Source organism: Spea bombifrons, chromosome 4, assembly GCF_027358695.1.
Source record: "Spea bombifrons isolate aSpeBom1 chromosome 4, aSpeBom1.2.pri, whole genome shotgun sequence".
In the NCBI taxonomy this organism is placed as follows: Eukaryota; Metazoa; Chordata; class Amphibia; order Anura; family Pelobatidae; genus Spea; species Spea bombifrons.
In genome coordinates this window covers 69,100,112-69,126,604 of record NC_071090.1, presented here as the reverse complement: position 1 = coordinate 69,126,604, position 26,493 = coordinate 69,100,112, and the positions used below count along the sequence as shown (strand labels likewise).

Genomic DNA, 26,493 nt, shown 5'->3' with positions numbered 1-26,493 from the left:
GTGAAATATAAGGATGCAAAACAACATATGTGGAATGGGTGGATATAACATATACAGATACCCTGCATATAACATTATAAGTTACCAATAAGAACAAAGTAACATCTTATTTCTCACACAATCAAGGAAGAGGTCATTTTATTGGTATAAACAGACTATAGGATCCAGGATCCACAAATCATTAGATATCTGATCACAATGTTTAAAACAAGTTGACAGTTAAAGGTAACAGTCTATACCCTATATATTCCCTAAAGCCACCAATGGCACATTACTAAAAACATGAGCTTTTCTTCCCTAATAACAAATTTATTTACCTCCATTGTCAGAGCTCTCAGAAACACTGAAAAAAGCACAAATAATGAGAAAAATCAGGTAAAGCTTCATGCTGAAACCTGCGCATTGAAATGCTATCTATAACAGAATGTAGAGACTGATGTACCCAACATCATAAACCGAGAATCACCAGTGAGGCCACAAGAAAGGGTTAAACTGAGCTGAGGATGAACTGGGACAGGAAAATAAATAAATGCAATCACATGTACAAAACCACCTAATATTAATAGAAAAGGAATTAAAGGAAATGTAATTAAAGGAAAACATTCAAACAAGAAAATGTTAGACGTTTAATCCGCTACATGTGTCTATTCTTTCTACCATTATCACTTTTAGTCCTTGTGATCCAACTTGTGTTACATTATTAAATATACAATTTATTTATATGACTTAAGATAGACCACCCCAAAGATTGTCTTCAAGTAAATAAATTAAAGATCCCAGAACTACACGGCTTCTCAACATTTGGATATTTTATTATGTAAGAATTCATTACAAATAATGCAACAAGACTAAACGGCACAGAAGCCCAGGTTATTCTTTTATAACAATATGTAGATGTAAGTTTTCTGCGGTCCTGGATATTCTGACAGAAAGACATATGGATGGTAAAAATTAGGACATAAATAAAGGATGCAGCTTCCTGGATATGGTAAAGCCAGAAGAATCTGTATATGCAGGAACCTGCGTAGGAGATATACCTAAGGACATTTACTTTACCAAGAGGGTGGTAGATAAGTAGCCCAACCTCCCATCAGAAGAGGTAGAGGATAATAGAGTGGTGGAATTTTACATGGCATGACCAAAGACTGATTAAACGTCTCTGTCTTTACATCGGGAAAATGGACAGACTAGATGGTCGAAGGGGTAAAATCTCAGGGTCACACAGTCTGGAGCTGACGTTCACTTTGTACGTTGATCTGATGACATCTCAAAGACATCTAATTTAAAGGGCGACCGCTACATGACAGGGAGACGAGACTGTCAGGGTAACGGCCGCTTAACTGCCAAGGCAACTTAAAACACAGTATGACACTCAGCTATGTGACTTGAGAAGGCATTCACAGGCTATATAGGTTGTGGGCGGTAAATTACATTCATTGGGCTGACCTAACGACTCCGAATTATTAAAACTTGAGAAACTTTCCTACTGTGTTGTCGTGAGAGTCAACAACCAATCAGTATTAAGTGTAGTCGATGGAGGACGGATTTTCAGTTAAGGGAGCCAATGAGAATCCTCGTAGTTGACGAGCTGCTGCCGGTTTCTGTCTCCTTGTCGCGGCCTGCGTTGTTTGACCCGGCGCGGCGCCCCTAAGGAAAGTGACACTGAGCCCGGCACTGGGACATGGGAGGCAGCGGCAGCACGCGGAGAGTCTCGTTCGAGGCCGACGAGAATGATAACATCACGGTGGTGAAGGGAATCCGGGTGAGTCAGTCAGCTGGAGTCTGGGCAGGAGCCGGCCCGCCAAGGACAAGCAGCACTGACACATGGGCTCTCAGTTACCGCTGCTAGTGTCGGGCTGCGGGGCCTGCTTTGAACGGACATATGTTTTTTACGCATTGTAACGCATATGATTATTGCCAATGTGCGGTGTCCATCCGGTGTCTGCACTTCTTCTCAGAGTTACCCAGTCCCGTCCTAAACCCTTCACTGCCTTTCCCAGTACCTCAGCACCGTGCGGTGTCCTCTCGTGAAGCATGGAAGTTATACTGTCTGTATGGAGAATTAGTTATTCTTAAGAAGCAGCAGCCTGACCTTCCTCAAGGTTGACGGCAATCGCCGTGTTTGTAAATATGTTGGTGGAATGCTTGGAACACTTTACATGTAATCTGTCATGCCTGGGTATCTCTAACATACATTGTACATGTAAAAAACACATATAACCCCTTGACCGTGTTATCCTGTATTATTGGCCGCTTGGGTCCTTGTGTGTATAGCTTGTGCTTATTCTGACATAAGAATAAAAAAAACATCCTGTAGATTACTGGTGTGTTAGTGCTGGCTACAGTGTAAATTATATATAAATTCCTGGTTTGTGATATGCACACAAGGTTGTGAATGAGTGGTTATTCCGCCAGCCACTTATTGAGTGGCATTGGAGATAAGCTTGATGAGCAGGAAAGTTGATATCGGGAAAAATAAAGAGAATATGGCCAGGACAGCACTAAACAAACAGGATAAGACTTTTTTTTTTTAACTAACTTAACCTTCATATGGTGCGTTAAAATGTTTGACTTTGTTTTGTTTAAAGGGACACCCTAGCCATCATATGGACTTTAATACAAATGAAAGCTGTGTGGTCCCTTTAAATAGTGGTACGGCCCATTTTGCAAATGCATGGGGGGGCGGTTTGCAGAATCGCCATAAGTGCGTATGCTTCCCCCCCCCCTGCTAAATGCCCTGTAGGTGATGCTGAATGCGGGTGTCTACGCACGGTATGCCTCCCCCAGTCAGGTCCAGCACTGGCTCTGCTGAAGGCTGTATGCATGGGGTCTCTAGATCTCACTGCATAGGTGTAAAGTCTTCACATTGATTTTAAAGGGTGAAGTCACTGATTGGCTGCTTACGATGTCAATCAGGGACAGAAACATTCCCATTGGTTTCATTGTACGTAGTTTACTGCCACTGATTGACGGCTTAAGCAGCTGATCAATAGCTAGAAATTTCAGATTATGGAGGGAAAAAATTCAGAGAAGGCCACCAAACTGAAAAGGCTTATACTGTACATGTAGTCCAGCTTATGGCTGTATCTGTTAACATTACATGTATACCAACAGAACACAAATGTTGGGTAAGATTTCTTCGAAGAAGTAATGTATTCACTATGGACCCTGTCCTGGGAGAGTCCCCTCTAAAGCTGCCGTCCTTACTGCAGAGTGCCAGGTAGTGACATAGTGAGTGTGGAGATCGTGGCAGCTCAGCACAATCCTCCATAGTGTAAATGGGCTGGTTGAGGAGATAATAGATCCATTTCTGTCCAGCACACTGAACAACAAGAAGGGGCCTGGCGTCTCCCGGACCTGCTGCCCTATGTCTTGTCGGCCTAGGCCAGAATACATTTAGCGGCAGACCTAATAGTGATGCCTGACTGTATGGAATGCAGCCAACAGGGAAATAAGCGTCTTTTCTGAAGGAAATGTGTCTAGTTGAAATAACAGTAATATTAATAAAGGCTGGCATGACTGCGCCTTTGATATAACATTTCCTCTATGCTACTATCCAGTTGCTGATAAAGTCTGACTGATGAAACAATATACCCTAAAAAGGACCTCCTGATGATAGTGCTAACAGTGGTGTCTATCTGTTTTTTTGTAGCTTTTTTTATATTGCTTAAGCAGCTGTTGCAGCACCTTTTATTTTTATATGAACACATTTTGTATAAATGCGCTAGTGCCCAAACAATTAAGCCAGATATTTACATGACCACAGTGATTTATTCTGAACACAGCTGCAGAGCAAACCTTTTTCAATAAATGCTCTTTTGAGATTAGCTATAATTTCTTTTTCCAAAAGCACTCCGAAAGCTAAGCACACCTCTGCGTTCAATTTTACGTATATATTTATTTTCCCTATGATATTATCCATTGCGTGCATAGGCGTAATAAACCTTTAGCTGCACAAGTGAGCATATCTTATTTTGAACACTGGCACGTTATTCGTCGTTTCTTGTAATATCTTAATGACCTGCGCCCGCTGCAGGTTTGTTTAGGTTCAGCACACAATATGTGTGAATTTGCCTGCTCCTTGCCCCCGAATTAGGCAGTTTTGCTTGTACAGTGAAATCATGGCAGTTTGATGGATGGATGTATTTTATTGGTCAAGGTTCTTTAGAAAAGAAATTGGGTTTTTTGGCAAAATGAAGCCTGAAACTAGTCATTGTAACGTATTAGGAGCACTGCGTGTCCATAACACGTCATTTCCCTCTTCACTGCGGGGTTACTATGAAGATCTGAGCTGATCTGCTTTACAACTCTATGATCAAAAAATAAACAATGTATTTTTAAACAAATTCTATAATGTATCATCTTTTTGTACATTTCTAGCACACATATTGTTTGTTTTTAATAAAACAGCTGTTACTTCACTGGTTCCCATATTTCCAGACGTGTCTCTTTCTGGCCTGATCACTGCTGACCACAAGTATAGTACTGGATTTTCTGGAGTTATACGAGAACATTCTTGATTCTTTTAGCCCAGGAAAGGTTTCTCATTTTTTTTTTTAATTATTTCAGAATGTTTGTTTTGTGAAAGAGTGCTATCATGCCTAAATATGATCCAATTCTTCTTGGTCATGCACCCGATTGCACCAACAAATCCCAAATGTCGGCATCTACTCCACCCTCTCACAACTGATAATGGCAGCGGTTACCTTGTGGTGACTTGGCTCAGACCCGTTATAAATGGCAAATTAAGTTGCAGGTAACAGTGAGATAACTGCGGCAGTATTTTGTGCTTCATTGGCCTTGTGTGCATGAGCTACGCTGGCATTGATGAGTTGCTAGCAAGCGGGAATGCCTGGTGTTGTGTAAAATGGATTAACTACCATTGGAGTGTGATAAATTAATCTCTAAATTGCCTACTGTTGGAATAAGTCATATGAGAAGATATATTATTTCTCACGCCCGACCAAGTAATCCTATAGTCCCTCTGATAGACATGTAGATCAAAAGTTCGGAAGGCTTTTTTCTGGCATTTTAATGGAGATGAAGGTGTTTTGCAACATGACAAAAGGCGATCTGTCAATTTACACCCCTTGTAAATGATGCGGCTATGCTGTTAGTTTACATAGTATTCCAATAGATGCCTTTAAATTATTTCACTTTCCAAATCCTGGTAAAGGGGTCCATACAAAGTGTGGCGGTTCTTGCATATGTCTGGTTTTTGCACACCAAAATCCAACAAAATTGGAGCCACATGCGGGAGTTTCATCTATTTATATTGTACGGTGCAAGCACAGCTTTAGATTTTGACCACAACATGGGTTTGTGGTACCTTTTTGTAACGTACCTTTATAGCTATAAAATATCTGTTATTAGAAATCGATGCCTAACCGACTGGTTCTACGTGTTTGAATCTATGTTTAAGACATGTTGTAACATACCGAGTGTAGCTGTTGGATGAGACTGATGATTGTGGTACTTGTAGCAGTGCTTGTACAACAGCCGGAGAACTTTCTTTTGGTTATGTGTGTGCTGCGTGCCTTCCACTTTCTGGCTATGAAGTGGCGATTTGTCGGCTGATGCTCATGGCTGTCACTTTTTCTCCTCTTCCATCCAGCTCCCTTGTGTTGTCCCAGAGAATAAGAGCACTAGAGTAATCCACGCACTTGGGTCCTTTTACATACATGATAGTGAGTTTGCTTCTGTGAGTACACCACCGGTGGCTGCAGGTTACACTGCCTGTAAATAAATAAATAAAATAAAAAACTATTTGCTAGGGGTCCCCAAAAACCTAGCTCTAAACCATTAAGAGGCGGTTTTTCCTTTAACAAATGAGACGTCTATATGAGACGTCCTATACCAGGATGCATTTATGGAGCCCCTACCTCGCAACTTACAGGACTTAAAGGATCTGCTGTTAACATCGTGGTGCCGGATACCACAGCACACATTTGTGAGGTCAGGCGCTGATGTTGGATGAGAAGGCCTAGCTCGCAGTTGACATTCCAATTCAGGGCTCTGTGCGGGCCGCTTGAGTTCCTCTGTACCAAACTCATCCAACCATATCCATATGGACCATGTTTGGGGGCAAAAGACATGTTGGAACAAGAAAGGGTCTTCCCCAAACTGGCGCCATCATACAGTTGTCTGAAATGTCTTCGTATGCTGTAGTATTAACATTACCCTTCGCTGGAAATAAGGGGCTTAACCCAAACTCTGAAAACCAGCCCATACTATTATCCTTTCTCCACCAAACTTTACAGCAGCCACTATGCAGTCCAGTAGGTAGCATTCTCCGGGCGTCTGCCAAACTCAGATAGTAAAGTGTGTTTCGTCACCCAGAAATCTCTTTTCCATGGCTCCAGAGTCCAGTGGCAGTGTGCTTTCCACCACTCCAACCAGTGCTTGCCATTGGACATAGTGATCTTTGGCTTGTATGCAGCTGCTGGAACATGGAACCATTTCATGAAGCTCCTGATGCACAGTGCTTGTGCTGATGTTGCTTCCAGAGGTAGATTGGAACTCTGTGGTGGCTGGTGCTACAGAGGACAGGTGATTTTAATGCACCGAGCAGGGCAGAAATTTCACAAAGTGAGTTGTAGCAAAGTTGACATTCTGTGGCACTGCCGCGTGTTAGTCGCTGAGCTCTTCAGTTAGACCCATTCTACTGCTGATGTTTGTCTATGTAGATGACTGCCTATGTGCATGGTTTTATACACCTGTTAGCAATGGATGTGGATGCTGAAATGTATAAACTCTTTAATCACAAGGGGTGTGTATACTTTGTCATATAGTGCGTGTTTATGTACACACACACACTGTTAATCGTCTTCCATGTTAAATCTCTTTAAGGTACATTGTGATGTTTAATAAGATGTGATAAGAATGTGCTGACTCTTTATTTTTATTCTTTTATATTATATAGCTGTCTGATAATGTTATCAACCGCATGAAAGAGCCATCTTCTCCTGTTCCCACGACTCGGCCTCCATCTCAGCAAAAAACACCTATTAGTGACCCAATCTCTCCTACATATGCAGGTATTTCTTAAAATGCGTTAACTAATTTTCATTAAATAGGAAAGATTGTATTTTGCTGTTATTTGTTACGCAAAAAAAATGTTTTAAGCTCTCTAAAAGTGTTTGTTTTTTGGGAGTGTGGCTAAGGAGTGGCCACGTGTGTGCTTTTATCAGTATTAACTAAAAACCCTTGATTAAGTAGAGAGAAGGGAGAGGGTGAAGGAAAAATAAAGTAGTTGAAAGAAAGGGGTTGAAAGAAAATGGTCTTGCAGGGTCTGATGACTTTCGGACTCCTCAGCAGATCCTGTAGTTTTCTAGGATGTAAAGGTATATCTGCCATCCTGCAATCGCCTCTTTATTGTGAGCCTGTCCCAGAATTAGGGGTCATTTCCCGGACCGATTCCAACCCCATCTCCTGCAGTGTCATTGTGCGGTTGTGTTATACGGCTCCCTGCACAATATACGCTCAGACACACACATTCACTAACACATATCCCTGTTTACACACACATGTAAATACATGGAGTCCTCCACTTACATACAATATTGAGCTTCACATACAGGGCTGCGAGTGTAGGAAGTGGTGAAATGCCAATCAAATCCATAATGGCTGCTCTCATCTGCCAAACGGGGAAAAGTATGTTGCTTTAGAAAACACATACTATTGTCCCCCCCCCTTTTCAAACAAATTTTATTAATCTGGAATTTTAGAAAAAAATAGTATACAGATAGCTATAGTATTCGCTTTATTTTGCTAATACTCTACTACTTGGGCACTTGTAGATAAAATACACTTTATAGATTTTAAAAACTTCCATTTTTGTCCTGTTGATACCTATGTTTTCGTTAACCAAATGTTAGATTATTGTTGGCCCATGCCTACAGGGATCAGGTCATTATGTTTGTGTGTGTGTGTGTGTGTATAATATATATAGTGTGCAATCCTCTAATGTGTAAGCTTGTTAATAGGGCACTCTACTAAAATATTGGTTTTTATCATGCCCTTTGAATTACGGATGCACTGATATATCGGTGGCCAAAATGTATCGGCCAAAATAATAATAGTGATGACTTGGGACATTTGGGGTATTTTATAATAAGTTGGTTTACTGTGTTTATAAATATAGCATATAACCCTATCTTATGTGTTTAACCATCAATACATTGGGGTGCAAATAGCAAATTACCGTATTTGCTCGATTATAAGACGAGGTTTTTTTCAGAGCAAATGCTCTGAAAAATACCCCTCGTCTTATAATCGGGGTCGTCTTCTAATCAGACCTCAAATAGAGGTCTGATTAGGAGACTAAGATCCAGATCCCCCGCACCGCTGCAGGGGACCTGGATCCTCCTGTCGTCACCCCCCCCCCCACACTTACCGGTGCTTCCGGAGGTGAAGTTGGCAGCGGGGGTTTGTATGCGTCCGTCGCAAATACCTTCCCCGACTGTCAGAGATCAGAGTTCCTGATCTCTGACAGCCGGGGGGAAGGTATTTGCGACGGACGCATACAAACCCCCGCTGCCAACTCCACCTCCTTCCGGCTGCCGCGGAATGAGACGTCAACCCGCTGCCCCGGCAATACAGCAGGAAATTGGAAGCACCGGTAAGTAAGTAAGTGTGTGTGTGTGTGTGTGTGTGTGTGTGTGTAGGGCATTTCTGGAATGCCTTACACCCCTATATGCCACTCTGGCACTTAGGGGGTTAAAAGGCATATTATGGGGCAGAGTGGCATATAGGGAGGTATAAGGCATTTCAGGAGGCAGAGTGGCGTTAAGGGGGCATTTAATAGTGCACTCTGCCTCCTGAAATGCCTTATACCTCCCTATATGCCACTCTGCCCCATAATATGCCTTTTAACCCCCTAAATGCCAGAGTGGCATATAGGGGTATAAGGCATTTCTGGAGGCAGAGTGCTCTATATAATGCCTTTTAACTCCCTTAATGCCACTCTGCCTCCTGGAATGCCTTATACCTCCCTATATGCCACTCTGCCCCATAATATGCATTTTAACCCCCTAAATGCCAGAATGGGATATAGGGGTATAAGGCATTTCTGGAGGCAGAGTGGCACATAGGGGGTCAAAAGGCATACCATGGGGCACAGTGGCATATAGAGGGTTAAAAGGCATATCATGAGCCACAGTGCCATATTGGTGTGGCAAGCCTGGGGGCAGATGTGCGTAACTGGGGGACAGGTTGGAAAATACAAGAAATAAAAACAAAAAAAAAATATTTTTCTCAATCATAGCTTTTATTAAAAAAAAATAGTTTACATGAATTAACATTTACTGGTAAAACTTTTTTCCTTTAGGGTCGTCTTATATTCAGGCTTTTTCTTTTTTTCCTAAGTTAATATTCAGATTTTGGGGGGTCGTCTTATAATCAGGGTCGTCTTATAATCGAGCAAATACGGTATATATTTACCCCCCCATTAAAAAAAAAAGCTTTCAAGCTACTTCAAAGATTGCCTGGTAAATAGAACCATGAACCCTATGAAATATGTCAACATTTAGCCTCTCTTATTTACTCCGTGTATTATTCTGAGAACCACTAGTAGTCTATCACAGTTCCAGAACTATAAGTAAATAAGTCATTTCTTAGAATATTGATTTCAATTAAAATGATTAATTTGAATTTCAGTAAATCAAGTATTTGTATTATATTTTGTGGAAAAGAATGTATTCATGAGTAATAGCCAATAAAATACAGCCTCTTAGTGGAAACTGCTATACGGATTGTGAAACAAACTGTGCACATCAAGTCATTGAGCGCTATTCTCAGTTGCAATAGCTTTTCCTTTCTGCCATTTACTCTAATTTGTCTGCAGAAAGGATTTTCTTTTTTTTTTTTTTTTTTAGCAGTGTTCTGTGGAGGGAATACAAGACCCCATAGTTTCTATTACCAAACAATTTAGATGGGTGCTGGGAGCTATAAAAAAATATATTGGGGCAGATTGGTACAAAAATAAGTGTTATAGAGCCTCTTAATAGTAGATCCCAATTAAGCATTCACAGAAACTTAAATAAAGGTAAATTCATTAATTCGATACCTAAATTCATAAAGGAGCAGCATCTGAGTCACCACAATGATAAATATCAATTCTATGAATTTGTGATGTGAGATGAGCTTTGTGTTCTTCTTCTTTTTCAGCAGTGGTTATCGCCTTCCATATCCCCCATGGATGTTTTTTTTTTTTTTTTGGCACAATTTCTTTGTGATTTGCGAACACTGACCTAGACGAAATCAGGAAGGGGGCAAATGCTTTTTTGCAACACTCTATTAGAAGTTAAACCAGACTATTAAGAGTAATTGAGTTCCTCTGCTCAGAATAGCTTGCACATTAATAGTGTGTGTTTACATTGTAAGGCACCCCTTTTTTTTAAAAAAAGATGGTATTTGAGGTTTGGTAAAGGTGTCTCTGTGAACTATTATTTTCCCATCTCGTACGGGTACTATTGCTGTGTTTGGTTGACCTGGTACTGGTTTTCCTTGATGAATGATAACTTTCCCAGGTGAAGGGTGAACCTTGGTTGCTAAAATAGAACTTTTTTGTGTTTTACAGAAGAAACTAGACAGTCATCAGAAATGACATTACTTATTCATATAGTGACAGCAGATTCCATAGCACCACTGGAGTAGGTGACTGAAAATAATTAACCAAGATCATTTAAAATGGACAATAACAATACACATTAAGACGTACTGGTGCAGAAGGGGAAGAGAGGCCTGCTCTTGTGAAGTGACACTCCTATAGCTTTAATGTTGGAAAATAATACTTTAATGACAGTAAAGAGATAATTTGTATTAACGGAAAACATTGTGCCTGACTGTCATCATATATACGGTGTGATATTTTATGACTCTTATAGATATGATGAGTCAATCACAATGTTTTCAGTCAATACAAATTATCTCTGTATTGTCAGTAAAGTATTCTTTCCAACATTAAAGCTATAGTCGATTTATCGCAAGAGCAAGGCCCTCTTCCCTTTCTCTACCGCTATGCCTTAATGTGTATTATTGATAAAATTGAATTTATCTCAATATTGGAAAAGTAGTCCTGTGTGTCTCATTATCTCATCAATATTTTTTTTTTTTAACCCTTCCTATGGTAATACAAAACACAGCGGTCTTCCTTTTGTATATACATGGATACTTTAAATATGCCACTAAATGACATGCATATGTGTGTGTATATGTTTATACTGGGTGATGATTGTAGGTGTCCTGTCCACTTTCATATCGTTGTCCAAGAGGGAGAGGGCATCCAGCGCTGATGGCTACAGAGCCTTGAGCTGCTGTACATATGTATGTGGAGGCCTGGGCTGTAAGGAGTGCATGGACGGCACACAATGTGATCCAGGACTACAATCTATCGCAACACCAATCACTTCTGTGAGGCCGTGCCATCATCATCGTCACAAACACAGAGCAACAACATAGCTTTTGTTGCGACACATGTTGTTCAAGCGCCCCATAAACAGGAGTGCAACATGAGAACAGTATCATCAATTGGGATGAAATAAGGTTTTAAATAGTGTTTCTGCAGACACCAACTTAATAAATAAATAAAATAAAAAAGAATTGCAGGCTAATTGAAGAGGCTCATGAAAGCCTTATGCGGAAATACCGTGTTTCTTTTCACGTGAAGAGGTGGCGCTTTCTCTCCGTGTGCGAGTCATCTCTTGGCGTGTGGAGGACCTATGAGTTCCTATCAAAGATTGATTTCCCAAATGCTCATTGTTACGGAGGAGCATTCATCATTGTTTGTGAAGGACTCAGCAGCTGCAGGTATCAAACTCTCACATCGGGCGCACATTTTAATTCTTTCCATAGCTTTTTATTCCCCATATGTTCTTCTGTGTAACTACACAGAAGGCATCCACTCCAAAAATCCAAGAGGCATCTGTACTTAGCATTCTGAATATGTAATTATGTCAGTACTCCTTCTGCACTGCCTCATTCATAGCATTTATGAAAATGTGCCCTTTGAACGTTTGCCCATGTTTATGGCTTCATGACATCCCAATTCTAAAGAAAATTAACAAATCTGCAAAGTATTCTGAAACAATGTTTTTCTTTCTTCCTTTCTTTCTTCCATATGTTACTTTAAATTCACTAGTCTATTCTCTGTAGGAAAGTACCGTATTGGCTCGGATATAGGCCACCCCCGTATATAGGCCGCACCCTAAAAGTTTGGTGCTTTTTTAAAGAAAAAGTTTTTTTTTCTTTAAAAAAGCACCAAAAAAACCATGCTGCCACTCTGTCCCCCCCCCCGAGATATGCTGCCACTGTCCTCCCTCCCCGAGATACGCTGCCGCTGTCCTCCCTCCCCGCGATACGCTGCCGCTGTCCTCCCTCCCCGCGATACGCTGCCGCTGTCCTCCCTCCCCGCGATACGCTGCCGCTGTCCTCCCTCCCCGCGATACGCTGCCGCTGTCCTCCCTCCCCGCGATACGCTGCCGCTGTCCTCCCTCCCCGCGATACGCTGCCGCTGTCCTCCTCTGCCCCCCCTCCTCGACTTACCGGAGCAGACTCCCGGGTGTCTTGCGGGGCCGGCGAGGGACATCTACGCAATACGCGTATGCAACTTCCGGTACCGGTACCGGAAGTTGCATGGGCGTATTGCGTAAATGTCTCCCGCCGGCCCCGCAAGACAGCCGGGAGTCTGCTCCGGTAAGTCGGGGGTGGGCAGAGGTAAAACGCTTAGATAACCTCCCGTGCCGGCACCCCCCCCCCCGTGGGAAGTGCTGGCAGGGGAGGCTGTCTGAGTATCAGACAGTAGGATGCAGGTCCCCTGCACCGCTGCGGGGGATCTGTATCTTAACCCCGCTGCCTGCCCGGCGCCGGGGACTGCATGTCCCGGGCGTCGGGCGCTAGAGCCCGAATATAGGCCGCACCCCCACTTTAAAAACTTAAAGTGGGGGAAAAAAGTGCGGCCTATATTCGAGCCAATACGGTATATAAAATGTCATATCTATAGAGGCAATGTAACTTGAAGCACGACAAATAGGTTTTACTGTTGCGTATTTGATTAGTAATTTAGTAAAACAATACGTTTCCATAGGAGGAAATTGTTCTAGTGAGTCTGTTACGGATGGCTTTTAGCTTTTCCTTTTAGTAGCTACACCTATTGGGGGCTCCTTAATTATAGCTACACGTATTGCCCCGAACACCTGCTATGAATATGATCAGCATTCGGTGATGCATAGGATGATTAAGGGACAGTGATTGTTGCGGGTACAGAAGAAAACTTCTGGTCACTGAAATTAAACTGAATTAGCTTGTTACCTCGCTTGTTTTTTTCTCACAGAGACGATCTTGATGAAAATGCAAGCGCTAACAGAGCAGTACTAAAATCTCTGTCCCCAAAAATAGACCCCCCAAAAATAGGGCTAAAACACTACATGTTGCTATTTTTAACAGAGTGCGTGATCATTTTGATATAAATTTTAAGCAAATTATTTTACTTGGGTTCTCATTGGATCTGCAGGTCCTAAAATGTAACAATCCCGTTACTCGTATCAATTGTGTTCATAACCGAAGAGAAAACGGTAATGAGGAGGAGAGTATGAAATTCATCTTGTATGGAGAGAATTTCCCTCTTGTGTTTACAAATGACCTCCAGAGCCAAATGGACATGAACTCATGCCAACACCAGCCAGTTTCCTCAGTGGGCTGGCCCTGTGTAATGTGTAATTCATGGGGCCCTGTGTAATGTGTAAGTCCTGCAGTGGATGCTCGCTGGGGTTGGCCCTTCATAATATATAGTGACGTCAGATGATACCCAGTTGACCATGCTTCGCCAAACCGACAAAAAATGCAACAAACTACCAAACTGATATACAATCAAATGCATTAAAGAGTCCGCTCTCTGGCGATGGTAATCGGGGAAGCTGCTGAAACTGTTCCTGCGATTGCATAAGCACATGGCCCCTGATGCCTCGGCTCCCGTTCAGGTGACGTATCTGTCACATGACCCGGATAATCCCCAATCTCCTGGGTATTGATGGGGATTTCAGTGTTGGATCACGCTCCCATTTAATAACCTAAGCTGCAAACGCAGCCGGACCTGGCATTATGTATTGTGTATTGTGCTTGTCTTTATTCTGTGCTCTGGATTAGAGAAATAATTGGCAGGTTCTTCACAATTTTGGCGCTTCAATGCCCTGGATATACGCCAAAAGCCCCACTACAGCTAATTTGAAATTTTGAATTAGTGTGCCTGTTATTAAAACAGAATTGTCTGTGTGCGCACTACATTGTCTTTTAAAATAAATGTCTTAATTATTTTTCCTTGTTTAAAAACATAATTTAATTATATCATATGTTCGTGTCCCAACAAAGTACAACCTGTGGCTACTTGGAAACGCGTCCTTTTCTAAGACACAAATGTTGTTGTTTTTAATTTTTTATTTTTTTCTTTCAAAATTCTTAGAATCTTTTTAGATTAAAACTTTATTGGCATAATCAGCCATGTCTATTTGCTCAAATCCATATTGCTTCTAAATACATATTTCTCGCATTCCCAAAGATAATAATTTCCCCGAGAAGTATTGCTGGACCTGGCAGATAAAAGACCTCTGTAAAATATAACTCTGCAGTCCACTTTAACAGCTGCTTATTGACCGCATGTGGGTACTTTAAAGATGGATTATCTTAATAATATGGTTCTTGGCTGGTAATTTGCTGCCAGGGGCCTCATATTGACAACTAATTGCACACTAATGCCTGTAACTCCCTTTCTTCTGAAACTTTTTTCCTTCCCAGCTTGCTGTACTAGGGCTGCGTCTGCAGTAAACAACGCGTTATGTGATGCTCGTGATGAGTTTAACTCATTAAGGTCGTGAGCGTATTGGCACGTTTTCTAGAGCTGTCGTGCCATTGAGTGAGCTATAGTTTTATTCACATGGAACCCCTTGCAGAAAGTGGCGACTTTATCATTTTTGTCGCCAGATATGACCTGTTCAAATAATGCTTGTAATAACATTGAAGTGTTTTTAGTATACCTCCCCAGTTCAACATTGTACCAATTTGTCCCTGACCAGAATGTGGATGCCCATAACCATTGAGTTGAATTGTTGCTGTGAAGCTGCACTGCAGGCCGTTAATGCGCAGAGCAAATTGCGTCCTATTCCACTAACTGGAATGTTCGGGGAAAACGATGAAGCCGAGGTTGTGTTCAGCACCTGATATTTAACCGTTATAACCCTTGAGTGCAGAGTTGGTGCTACAAATTGCAAGGGCCTGTGACTTTCCACTTCTTGCGTTTCTTCTGTTGACGTGGTGTCTGCTTTACTTCACTAAGAGTGTGGTAGATCCATTTCACATAAGTGGTAGAGACTAATACAGTTTAAACATGCATGGTACGGGCATAAAGCTATCCGGAGTCTGAGCCAAGGCTGAGCACTGAGTAAAGTCTTTACAGGCAGACTAGATGGACTGAATGCTTCTTATATGCATACAATTCAATGTCTCTATGTTCTCCTCTGTGTATTTAGCGCTATATCTCTGGATTGAGTGGCAACTGGGTGCGGCGACATTGGCGAGTCAGTAAACCTTAGACAAGCTTCTTGCTAGAATCTCTATTAATATCTTTGCACAGTGTTTGCCTCTGTTACAGGTGGGCTTGCTATATCAGTTAATATGCACAAATACAAATAGAATCCTACTAATGAACCATCCGGTATATTCTTTAGTACAGGTGCACATAGAGGTTTTCAGATCAGATTCATTAAGTGCAGGAAGTCCGGGAAGGGGTTACCTTGTGGTGCGTTGAAATAGTTCTAACAAGACAGCTGTACACGGTCACAAAGATGATCATAATATACAACGTCAATGTGTTACCCGCAAAAAATGTAGGAATAGAAGGGTGACATTTTGCACATTTATACACAGATCTCTGCTTTTGTTAAAACTAAATCTTAAAAAAAATCAAAAGAATAATGCTTATTTCAAAAGCGTGGGCTTTATAGTTGTAGAGCAAGTAAATTCATTCATTGTCCGCTTTATTGCCCCTCGCTTCACTCCCATAGCAACTATTAAAGAAGAAAAACTGCTTGAAAGAATGAATTGTTATTCCCGTTTAACTTTGAACTCAACCTTGATATTGTGAGAATGTGACCATATAAATTATGGAAATAGTGAACGCTGCACACCTCTACTTGTACATGAAGTATCTTGTTAAAGTAATAACGGCTATTTATTATTATTATTATTATTATTTTTTTTTACATAGGATTTTATTGTAGTTGAATGTTGAGAATGAGACTTTTAGTACCCAGTTTCTTCATTAGCCACAGAAACAATGCTTACAGGAAAATTGTGTTTTTTTCTCTAATACAGGCTTTCAGTTTTGTTTTTGATTTCAGCGTGGCTGCACAGTTTGATGTTTGATCTCTTTGTGGTCTTTGATTAGTCAATAACTCTCCTTATTCTGTAAAGGAAATGAGATTACCCTTAATCCTGGGCTAAGTTGCTCCGCTAAACGCCAACTCACTGGTTGTTGGAGAGGTACATTAACCTACATATGTCTACTCCTTTTGGATCTTTGATTGTTTAACAGTTTTGTGATACTAAAACAAGTGGGCGGAGTATTGGGGCAAAAATTAAATTTTTTCCCCCAAATCCCTTCATTTCACAGTCTGCACACTATAAACTCATGTATGTGTGCACAGGTTATAATAATCCACATTACGCTTTATCATGAGAGCAGCTATATTCCTGTCCTCGGGATCTGTGTGATTATTCCTCCCTATCAATTTATCTATTTTAAAAGGAACGCTCGACCTATCATATGTTATTATTTATCCCCTTGTCTGTCCTTTACGTGCGTTGCAGTGGGTTTCTGGTACATCATGCAAGGTCAGTTCAAGCCCAAGTGCATCATCCCCATAATGAACAGTCTTGTTGTTGCCTTTTATTTATATAGAGCCAACAATTTACGCAGCACTTCTACTTCGTACAATACATAGATTCAAAGGGTATGGCAAGACGGATACATTAAGTAAAGGGGCCTCGCTGACAAGCATACAATCTAGAGGAGGTAAGAATGGAGAATACACTCAAGGGAGAAATCCTGGTGAAGAAGCCTTGTGGGGGTAAAAAAGAAGTTTAGCCTTTAGGATGGGGAGATGTTCACAAGCCAATCTTGCCTGACGTGTGTAAAAACTGCTTGGTCAGAAGCAGCCAAGTCATGGACAGATGAGTTTTTGTCTGCCGGGTGTTCTCTTTGTGCAAGTGGATAGCATTCTCTTTCCTGAGTACCTTGTCACTGCCTGAGTTCCTAAAGCTGTGTTTTAAGATCATAAAACCCAAATCAAGATAAGAAAGTTGTGTATATCTTGGCAAAGCAGCACTCAACCTGTACAGTGCACGGCAATAAACTCAGCAATAAACACTTTGTTTTTATTCATCTGGAAAGGCTCTTGGTCGGGGAGAGATTTGTGATCTCCCGGACTAGACAGATGAAATAGCTGTCACTGATAGTCCTTATCAAGATCCAAAAGCTCATATATTTTGCTTCACTCATGTGGAATTCATAAATGCGCTTTGTCTTCATGTGGCATGCAATATCCAGCCGTGACACATCCTGCGGTCCTTATTAGGTGGCACGCAATAAAATGAGGATTATTTGCATATTATGCGTCTCAAATTGGAATGAAATAAAGAAGCAGATTAATCCTGAAGGGGCAATAAAAGGCAGATAATAAACTCCTGGTTTGATGCTCCAGGTCGCCATACTGTTTGGGACTCAATATTTATGATTATTAGTGTACGGTTAAGACTTTTCTTTTTGACATCTTCATTAATTTTTATGTCTGCCTCACTGCTGTTACCCTGCCATTTACTGTATTCTAGCAGATGGTGCTGTCATAAAAGGCCTTCAGGATCTCTATCCTGTGTTCAAGAGTTCACAAACGCCCCAGCTCAAAACAGCCGAAATCGTGTGTGTGTGTGTGTGTGTGTGTAAAAAAAAAAAAAAAAAAAAAAAAAATATATATATATATAACATAATATATACATATTTTACAAATATGGGTGGTGGGCATGTTAGCTTTGAGCCGATTAGTAGGAAAATGGTTATATGTATTACTGCTGAAGAATGGAGGCACTCACAGGTCTTTGTAATAAGATAATGGGGTTTATTCGCTCAAAACAGGGAGCTGGCTTTCATAGTACATATGTTCACTATACATTATAAGGTTCCCAATAAACTGTTTATAAATTGAAGCCTAGGCCAGGAGGATGCCCGCCTCTGTCTTGTGATTGCCCCCCCTGGCCAGTACCTGCCAGCCTTCACCTGCCCTTGACATGTCTATCCCACATGTCTGATGCCAATAAATACTGGTAAATGATACCGTGGTCATTTAAAATAGATTTTTGTTGCAGCCCCCCGCAACACCTTTTTGCTTTAACTTAATGCACGTTGATGTATACTTTTACATTTGTGATTTGCAGAAACACTGAATTTCTGAAAATTGTCACTATTGCGGAAGGATTGATGTTTGGTGTTTCAACAGAATGTTTTAACTGAACATAGATTTTCAAATTGTTTGCTTTTCCCCCCATACTTTCATTTCAATTTCATTTTGTCATCACTCTGTACAGTGATTTGGTATACATGTACTGTTTTTCCTTGATAACCTGAAATGAAGCCTGGAGAATAGTAACACTGATTCAGCTATTTAACTTTCTTTCTGGAAATGCATTAAGTTTCAGTTTCTTTTTTTTCCTTGCTTAGTTAATGAAGAAGAACTACGAAGAAAGATTGCAGAGGAGCTGGCTTTAGAACAAGCAAGAAGGGAATCTGACAATCAAAAGAGGTTTGTGTAGCTGCCGCATAGGAAGCAAAACGTTAGGTCTTACCACACCTTGCTTGCATAGCATTAGGAAGCCTAATGTACTGAAATACTAATATAATACTGAGCATGCTACTAATGCGCGAGTTTAATTTAAGATTACAAAGGTGACTAAAAATGATTTGAAGTTGTAATAACTTTAACAATAATGCTACATACAAGAATAAAGTGTAATCACGAAGGTATATATATTTTTACAAAATATATACAAAACACAAATTCTCTGTCTGTGTGTGTGTGTGTATATATATATATATATATATATATATATATATATATATATATATATATATATATATATATATATATATATATATATATATATATATATATATATATACTTTTACTTTTTTTTAGAATGGGTGCAAGGACTATATAGCATTAACAGGAATGACCCCTTAAAAAGATTTTTGTTAGCTTGCTAGATCAATGAATCTCAGAAAAAGTCACTTTCTTAAATCAGAATGCAATTATTGCTCCGCTGTTTAAACGTCTCATACATTCTGTTAATACATTCACACGTAGAGCATTATATCAGTATTTATTAAGGTAGGCCGACAGGACTGGTAATTGGTTAGTGCAGTGTAAATTATCAAACCCTCATTGGGCACATTTTAAAAATAGCGAGGCAGTGTTCTCTTCTGAATTACGTGGAGTTCTTTTTATTAGTAGAATCTGATGTTTATTGAGCGTTACGTGTTTCCCTTTTTTTTTTTTTTTTTTTTTTTACACTAATGCATTTTTCGTATGATGATTAGAAAAAGGTCCTTTTGAACTTTTGAAGGCTTCACACGATATATATATATATATATATATATATATATATATATATATATATATCCGTTATCTTTTAGTTTCCTTTTGTAATAACTGCAAATAACAACCTTCCAATAAGTGCTGCCACAAAACAGTCATGGGCTAGTATATTATTAGGGTGTATATTATATTTTCTAATTAAATTTCTTTATGCAGGAAATGAGTGAAGGTGGAACTTTAAATGCAGATGAACTCTAGTTAGCGCAATCATAATTCCGATGCTTGTGATGAGACTCCAAACATATGCTGCACTTACTCTATTTAGTTAAAATGTTTCTATATATATATATATATATATATATATATATATTATTATAAACAAATATTTGTTAGCAAACTCTGCGGGTAACTTTGGCTATAGACTCTTTCTCTCCAAGATAATGCATTCTGCAGAGACCACGTGGTCTGCCTGTGTTCTCTCCGATACTGCAGGCTGGGAAAATGATTTCCGTGTTTAAATTCTCTGAAAGTCATGGTGACCTATAACTTTATGTATAGCGTACTGCGCCGGGCATAGATCTTGCCTTACAAAAGAACGACATTTAATGAAAGCGGTGGTTTCATTTTTGAGGACAGATGTATTCAGAATTTGATAAATTGCACGAAAGCAACATTGCCTCCATAATTTATCCTCGGGCCGCATTGGTATATTCATACATTCTTGCACACAGTTTAACACCATATGTTGTATTATGCTCCTACGTGCTGTGCCGTTATTTCTGGATTACAAATCCGCTACCAATCAATATTACACACTGTTTAGAATTATTATAGCTTATTGCCACATTTATTATTTACTACATATTTTTGAGTAAAGAGCCTTGGAGCTTTGCATAAATATGTTTTTAGATTTAGAAGGCTAGTTCTTTCTTGACTGTGTGAAAGAACATGGCTATATCATTCTGTCCAGCAACTCTTGGACATGAGATAAGTCTAGAGGAGTAGAATTTGTTTGAAACCCCACTAGTTTAGCAGTTTTCTGGGTTATCTTGTTTTTAAAGAGAAACCCTTGATACCTTGGAGAGTTGGCTTATATCCTGGTAAGGTGTGCAAGAGATGCGTCTGCCAGTGGATAAAATTGGCAGCATTTTTCTAGGCGAGTCTGTTAAGCCAGATGGTGCCATGGCTCATGAACTTTGGAAATGAGATTGTGCGCCTGGTCAGCTGGGTACAGATGCTCCATTACGTTCTCCTGAGAAATGTGCGCTACCCATTGGAACAACCTTGTAACCTCCTGCATCAGGGAGCACATGGAAACAAATAGCTGGCCCGAGAGATCGCCCGACTATGAAATTCACTTCAGCAGTAAGCCGAAATATATGATTACAAAGCTTACAAAGTTTATGGGTTAGAGAGAGTGACATTTTCGGTGCCCTCTAAGGTTTTATCCAATTAACTTAGTTTAAGGTTGCCTTTTCGAGTGAATTCCTGACCCTACGCCAACTAAAAATGTAAGGAGAAGGGAAATTGCATGGCGTGAAGGAAAAGTAACTTTAAGAATAGTTCTTTTTAATCTGTTGATTGGTCTTGTTCTCAACCTTTACATGAACATTAAACATTTCAATGTAACAGTGTTTGGTAATAAATTGGTCATATCGCTTGCATGTTTAAATTCTCTTATTAAGAAGAGAAGCACAGACAGTCGTTTCTAAGATCAGCATTGAAATAATGTATGCGATATTCAAGACTAACTTATATTTTACTGATGCGATCTGTTTCATTTCAGGCGCCTATGCTTTTAGTTTTTAGATTAGTTGCCCGTTCCTGGTTATATTTATAGTCCTTCGTTATATTCATCCTCGTGTTGGTGGAGGATCCCAACGTTCACTTTGTGGAGGCTGGATTCTCACTTGGAGAACAAGCTTGTCCCTTTGTTGTGAGCTTTGCTAGACTCTGACAATCTATTTGCAATATCCTAGTCTGACTGTTCTTATGGCACATTTTCCGAGAATGATATAAAGTGTAAGAAAAATGAGCTGTATTACAAAAGGAACCCTTCGGGGAGGATAAGCAAAAAATGTTATATTAAAATCAATTCTAGGGGCCTAGCCTTTTGTGGTTTGGTACACGTTGAGCCTTTTTTTCTTATTGATTTTAGTTTTAATAACATGTTTATTCTAGTCTCCTTGACTGGGTCTTGAGAGAATAAACAGCAAAGATTAAATTCTTTATTATAACTGCTATTTAGGTTAGGCTGCGGTATTCCCACTTGCAAGTGATGTATTATTAGTTTTGCTTTATGTAGAAAATATATTAGACGTTGAATAATGGTAAAAATTCTATCAATCATCGTGTTGCTTGCTTTTGACAGGTTTAGAAATTGACCTCATTAGTTTGATATTATCCTGTTTATTATTTCAAGTCATGTTTTTCAGCTGAGTTGGTGGTCTAATAAAACAGGCTTTAAAGGGACCCTCCAGCCATCATATCTGCACTTAAATGCTTATGATAGCTGAGCGTCTCCTTTACGTTGTTTTCTCCCCTTTGTAAATCATGGAGGCGTTCAGCAGAAACCTCCATGCATCTGCTTCTTTCTCCAGTCCTTGACTTGCAGGAGACCTCTATTTACCACCATACCTGTCTTCGATTTACCACCATACCTGTGTGCTATAATCAGCGCTGTTTGTGTAAGAGTTCCTGGGGGTCTAATGAACATCGCCCCTACAGAGAGACGGAGAGAGCTCCCATTGATTTTGTGGGGCCCTTTCTTGCTACTTCAAGCAGTCATAAGGGACCGTGACTAGAAAACAGTATCCCAAAGGGAGGGGATGGTTTACTGCAGCTCTGGAGCTGCTACTTCTCCTAAAGGAAGTGCATTTTTTTCCGATACAGATTAAAGATTGCAATTAAAGCACTTTCCAAATATTATTAAATCTGGGAAGAACGTACAAAGGTTCAAATGCCAGCCAGAAAACTAATTTATCAAATGCAAGATCTGTGTCGAGGACAACATACTTGGAATTTTTAGTTAATGCGACAATAATATAACAATGCCATTTTAAAAGGTTTAGGATTAAGTTCATTTTGAGTGTTAAGATTTATTAGTTTTGACAATGGCACCATTATAGTGACAGTCTTATTTGCCACTATAATCAACTTGTTTGCTATGGCAAAACTTTATTATTTTTAAGTGCGTGTTTTGCGATTGAGGCTGCTTCTTTGTTTTTATCATTCAGATTTACATTTTATCAGATTAAAAGTGTCAGTTTGTAGATATCTGAGTGTAAAGTCTAAAGTGCCAGCCGTGGTGAGTTCCTCCTGCAGGAGGGCCGGACCCTGGATAATGCATAGCTGAATCAATAAAACCTTTCATCTCTCCAATGCAGCTCTGCCTTATACAGAGTCAACTCTCAGGCTTTCTTGCGAGGAAGCCATGTGGGTGACGGTCCTTTTATAATGCATAGTGAAATCGGTTTTCCAAATGAATCCTCCGTAAGTAGTGTTGCTCGGCTCCGCTTGGTACCCGGTTTTGTCCAGTGACCCAGACTCCAAACAGTGTGAAATATATATGCGATCAATGATTCATTATCGGGCTGAGAAACTCTGAGCTCTGTGCATACGGTCAGCTTGTGAACCCCTACGTGTGAAATTTCCGATTCCCATAGTGTGGCAAGGAAGACCGAACTTTTTAATTACAATATTGACTTTCATTGTGATTGCGCAAGTAATTGAATCCAGTGGGAACGTGCTTCATTATAGGTTTTATGTTTTTCTTCCCCCCTATTTTTTTATTTTTTTTAATTGAGTGAATTACCCTTGCTGCAATTATTTCCTCTTTGGTATGGTTACATTTAGAAATTGTTCTGTGTGTCAGGGACTGATAGCCTTTGGTAAATAACAGGTGCCGTAATGAAGCCCAGCTGATTGATAGCTGAATTATATTATATTTTGTTGTTTTAAGATAGTGTGCTTCATGCCGTGGCAGATTTTTGTCTGGCGCTGTATTATTAATTACTGTTCTATGACCTTGCACTGGATTAGACATTTCGAAGGGGGATATTCACATTTGGTAAGATGTTGGCTGACCGTGATGGGAGATATATACCATTATACCGTAGCATAATTAATTCCACCATTCAATCAATGGATTGTCCCTTATATTTTGCCTTTAAAGAGAAACAATAGAATTTATATGTACATATTAAGCACAGCTTCATTTTTACAGATAAGAAAAGATGATTTTTAAATTTTCCATGAAATATTCTTTCTTTCTTCCTATGTGCTGCTTCATGTAGGTAGGGCTTGACCAAGTTGTATTGAAATTGAGAAAACGTACACCGTTTTTAACAGTGATATTTATACCTTTGATGGTAATTAAATAAATGTTAGATACATTGATTAATTTAATGGCCAAATACTCACTACTGCACAGATGTATTTGGCTTATATCAGAGTTCCAAGGGGTCTTATGAGACCCCCACAGGCACACTCGGCATATTTTAGCAGCCCAAACTGGCAGGAATATCAGACAACAGAGGGGTGAGGGGGTGACGGTCTCCTGCGGTTCTGGATCTGCAGCTTCTCTTAAAAGTAAGTTGTATTTCTCTTTCAACTTAAAATACCTATTAAAGTACCTTTTTAATATGCATTCTTCGTTAGTGGGGTCTGCATATGGTACTGCTGTGCCCCTTTAAATACATTATCATTTTTATAGCCGCATTAAAACATTTTATTGCAGCACAAATTATGTGTTTAAAACAGCTGAAGCGTTCTACAACTGAATCATTTGTCACTGGCACACATGGAGATGGGGTTGGAAGTGGTGGTGTGTTTCGTTGGCCTCTGTTAATAATTGCAGGTTAAAGCTCACTGCTAAACAAATGTGTGTAAAACGCTGTCCTTTTTGTGCTTTTGTAACGGAGCTAATCAAAGCACTTGCTATGTTGCGTTCTCCTGGATATATGCCCCTTTGTGTTTGTCACTTGCCATTGAACAGAACAGCGACAAAAACCCTGGTAAAACCCTGCCCTGTATCCTATTTATTCTGCAGATCAATGAGGTTTACTGTAAGCGCTGACTCAGTTGGGACAGTTCTTTTGTTCAGTTTTTATTTCCCTGTAAAGCATTGAAGTCCATGTGAATAGAGCCAGCAAGTTGCATATGCAGGAGGAATGTTATCATATGGCTATCCAGAATCTAATACAAGACCAAGTACTGATTAAGGTCCTAGTCTTTACATCAGGAAGAGAGCAAGCAGATTGTCCCTGATTCCCAACATGCTTGGTTAGTCATATGAGCTGGGGAAGACTTATTAGCACTTTATTCACCTAAGGCATTTTCTTTCCATAGATTGGAGCAAGGCAAATTACTGGTGCAGGATGAACTTGGGAGAGCTTTAGAGCGAGAGCGAGCGTCCTCCACAGAGCAACTCACCAGGGCTGTGCTGCGAGAGAAAGCAGCCACCGAGGAGGAGCGTCTCAAATCGAAGACCTTTGTAAGTATTGCCCATTGCTTAGCGGGCGAGTTTCATATTTGAAAAGCTGCCATTTAGCATACAACACCTTCGTTATCACATAAGTATATATATATATATATATATATATATATATATATATATATATATATATATTTATATATATATATATATATATATTTTTAATCTTCTGACGCTGATGGCCAAGTAAATATATTTTACTGCACAAAAGTGAATTCGCTAATGGTCTGATGCAAAGCAGTGCTGATTAACTACTAGATTTCTGGACAAACTGCGTGTGGCTCTTGTCTTGTTTCAGGTGGAAGAGTAAAGAAAAAGTAGTTTTTCTTTTCAGTTTGAATGTTTTCAAAAATAAAACACTATTTGCAAACGCACATAATTGAGTTAAAGTGTACGTTTTATTGTTGGGTATAACATAAATGTATGTATTATAATATTTCACTATACACGAAGACAGAACTCCTGTAATCCTGCTCTCGAAACACACATCTGCAGCAGTGATTGATCCATTGTTCAGTCCCACATTGCCAAGAACAGGTGTATTTTCAGTTTTTTCCTCCTGTAGATGTATTACTGTTATAAACACAAATAGAAATGTCTTGTTTGCCTTGTTTAAACCATATATCACCATGTAAATGTTATATTAGATATACATCCAACATAATTTACTTATCAGGACCCCCCCCCATAACTATACAGCGTCTGCGCTGGATCCAGCTGGCACAAAAATGGAGCAGGTGCAGAGAGCATTTTGTGAAGTTCGCTCCAAAAATCCTGCACTGAGAGCTTGTCTTTAATACAGTGATCAATTTAAAATGATAATGTATTAATTAAGCAATTAACAACCTGCTGCACTAATGAGCTCTACTATTATGCTCAATATAACATAAATGTAGCCATGTAAATAGCTGCACAATAACCAAACTCCCAAATAACGCGAAGAGGAATCGGCATCTGGGCTCAATTGGTTAATGGTTAAATAGCATCGTGCTTGAAAGAACTAAATTGGACACAGCTGGTAAAGCAGATTATATATATATATATATATATATATATATATATATATATATATATATATATATAGACATATATATATATATATATATATAGACATATATATATATATATATATATATATATAGACATATATATATATATATATATAGACATTACTCACACTCACTCACACACTCTTATTTCTTGTCCTTTTCTTTGGGGGCTTTTCCCCACTCTCTGCTCTGTTAACCAGGTATCCGGAGCACTACCGCGAAAGGGTAGAGCACGAAATTGTCCCTTTTTAACATGGTTCCATGAGCCTCCAGAGCATGTCAAGTATTTTTTTGCCCACATTTTTGTCACATTGTA

At 39.7% G+C, this 26,493-nt stretch overlaps 1 protein-coding gene across 1 annotated transcript in view; it reads left to right on the top strand.

The window, feature by feature from the left end:
* The first annotated feature begins 1,571 nt into the window (after positions 1 to 1,571).
* CHCHD3 (coiled-coil-helix-coiled-coil-helix domain containing 3) overlaps positions 1,572 to 26,493 on the top strand; it is an 88,558-nt gene continuing 63,636 nt past the window's right edge. The window contains exons 1-4 of the mRNA XM_053462197.1: positions 1,572 to 1,762; positions 6,923 to 7,037; positions 18,761 to 18,842; positions 24,984 to 25,128. Coding sequence (XP_053318172.1) covers positions 1,682 to 1,762; positions 6,923 to 7,037; positions 18,761 to 18,842; positions 24,984 to 25,128 — 423 coding nt within the window. The 5' untranslated portion in view covers positions 1,572 to 1,681. The remainder of the gene's footprint in view (positions 1,763 to 6,922; positions 7,038 to 18,760; positions 18,843 to 24,983; positions 25,129 to 26,493) is intronic.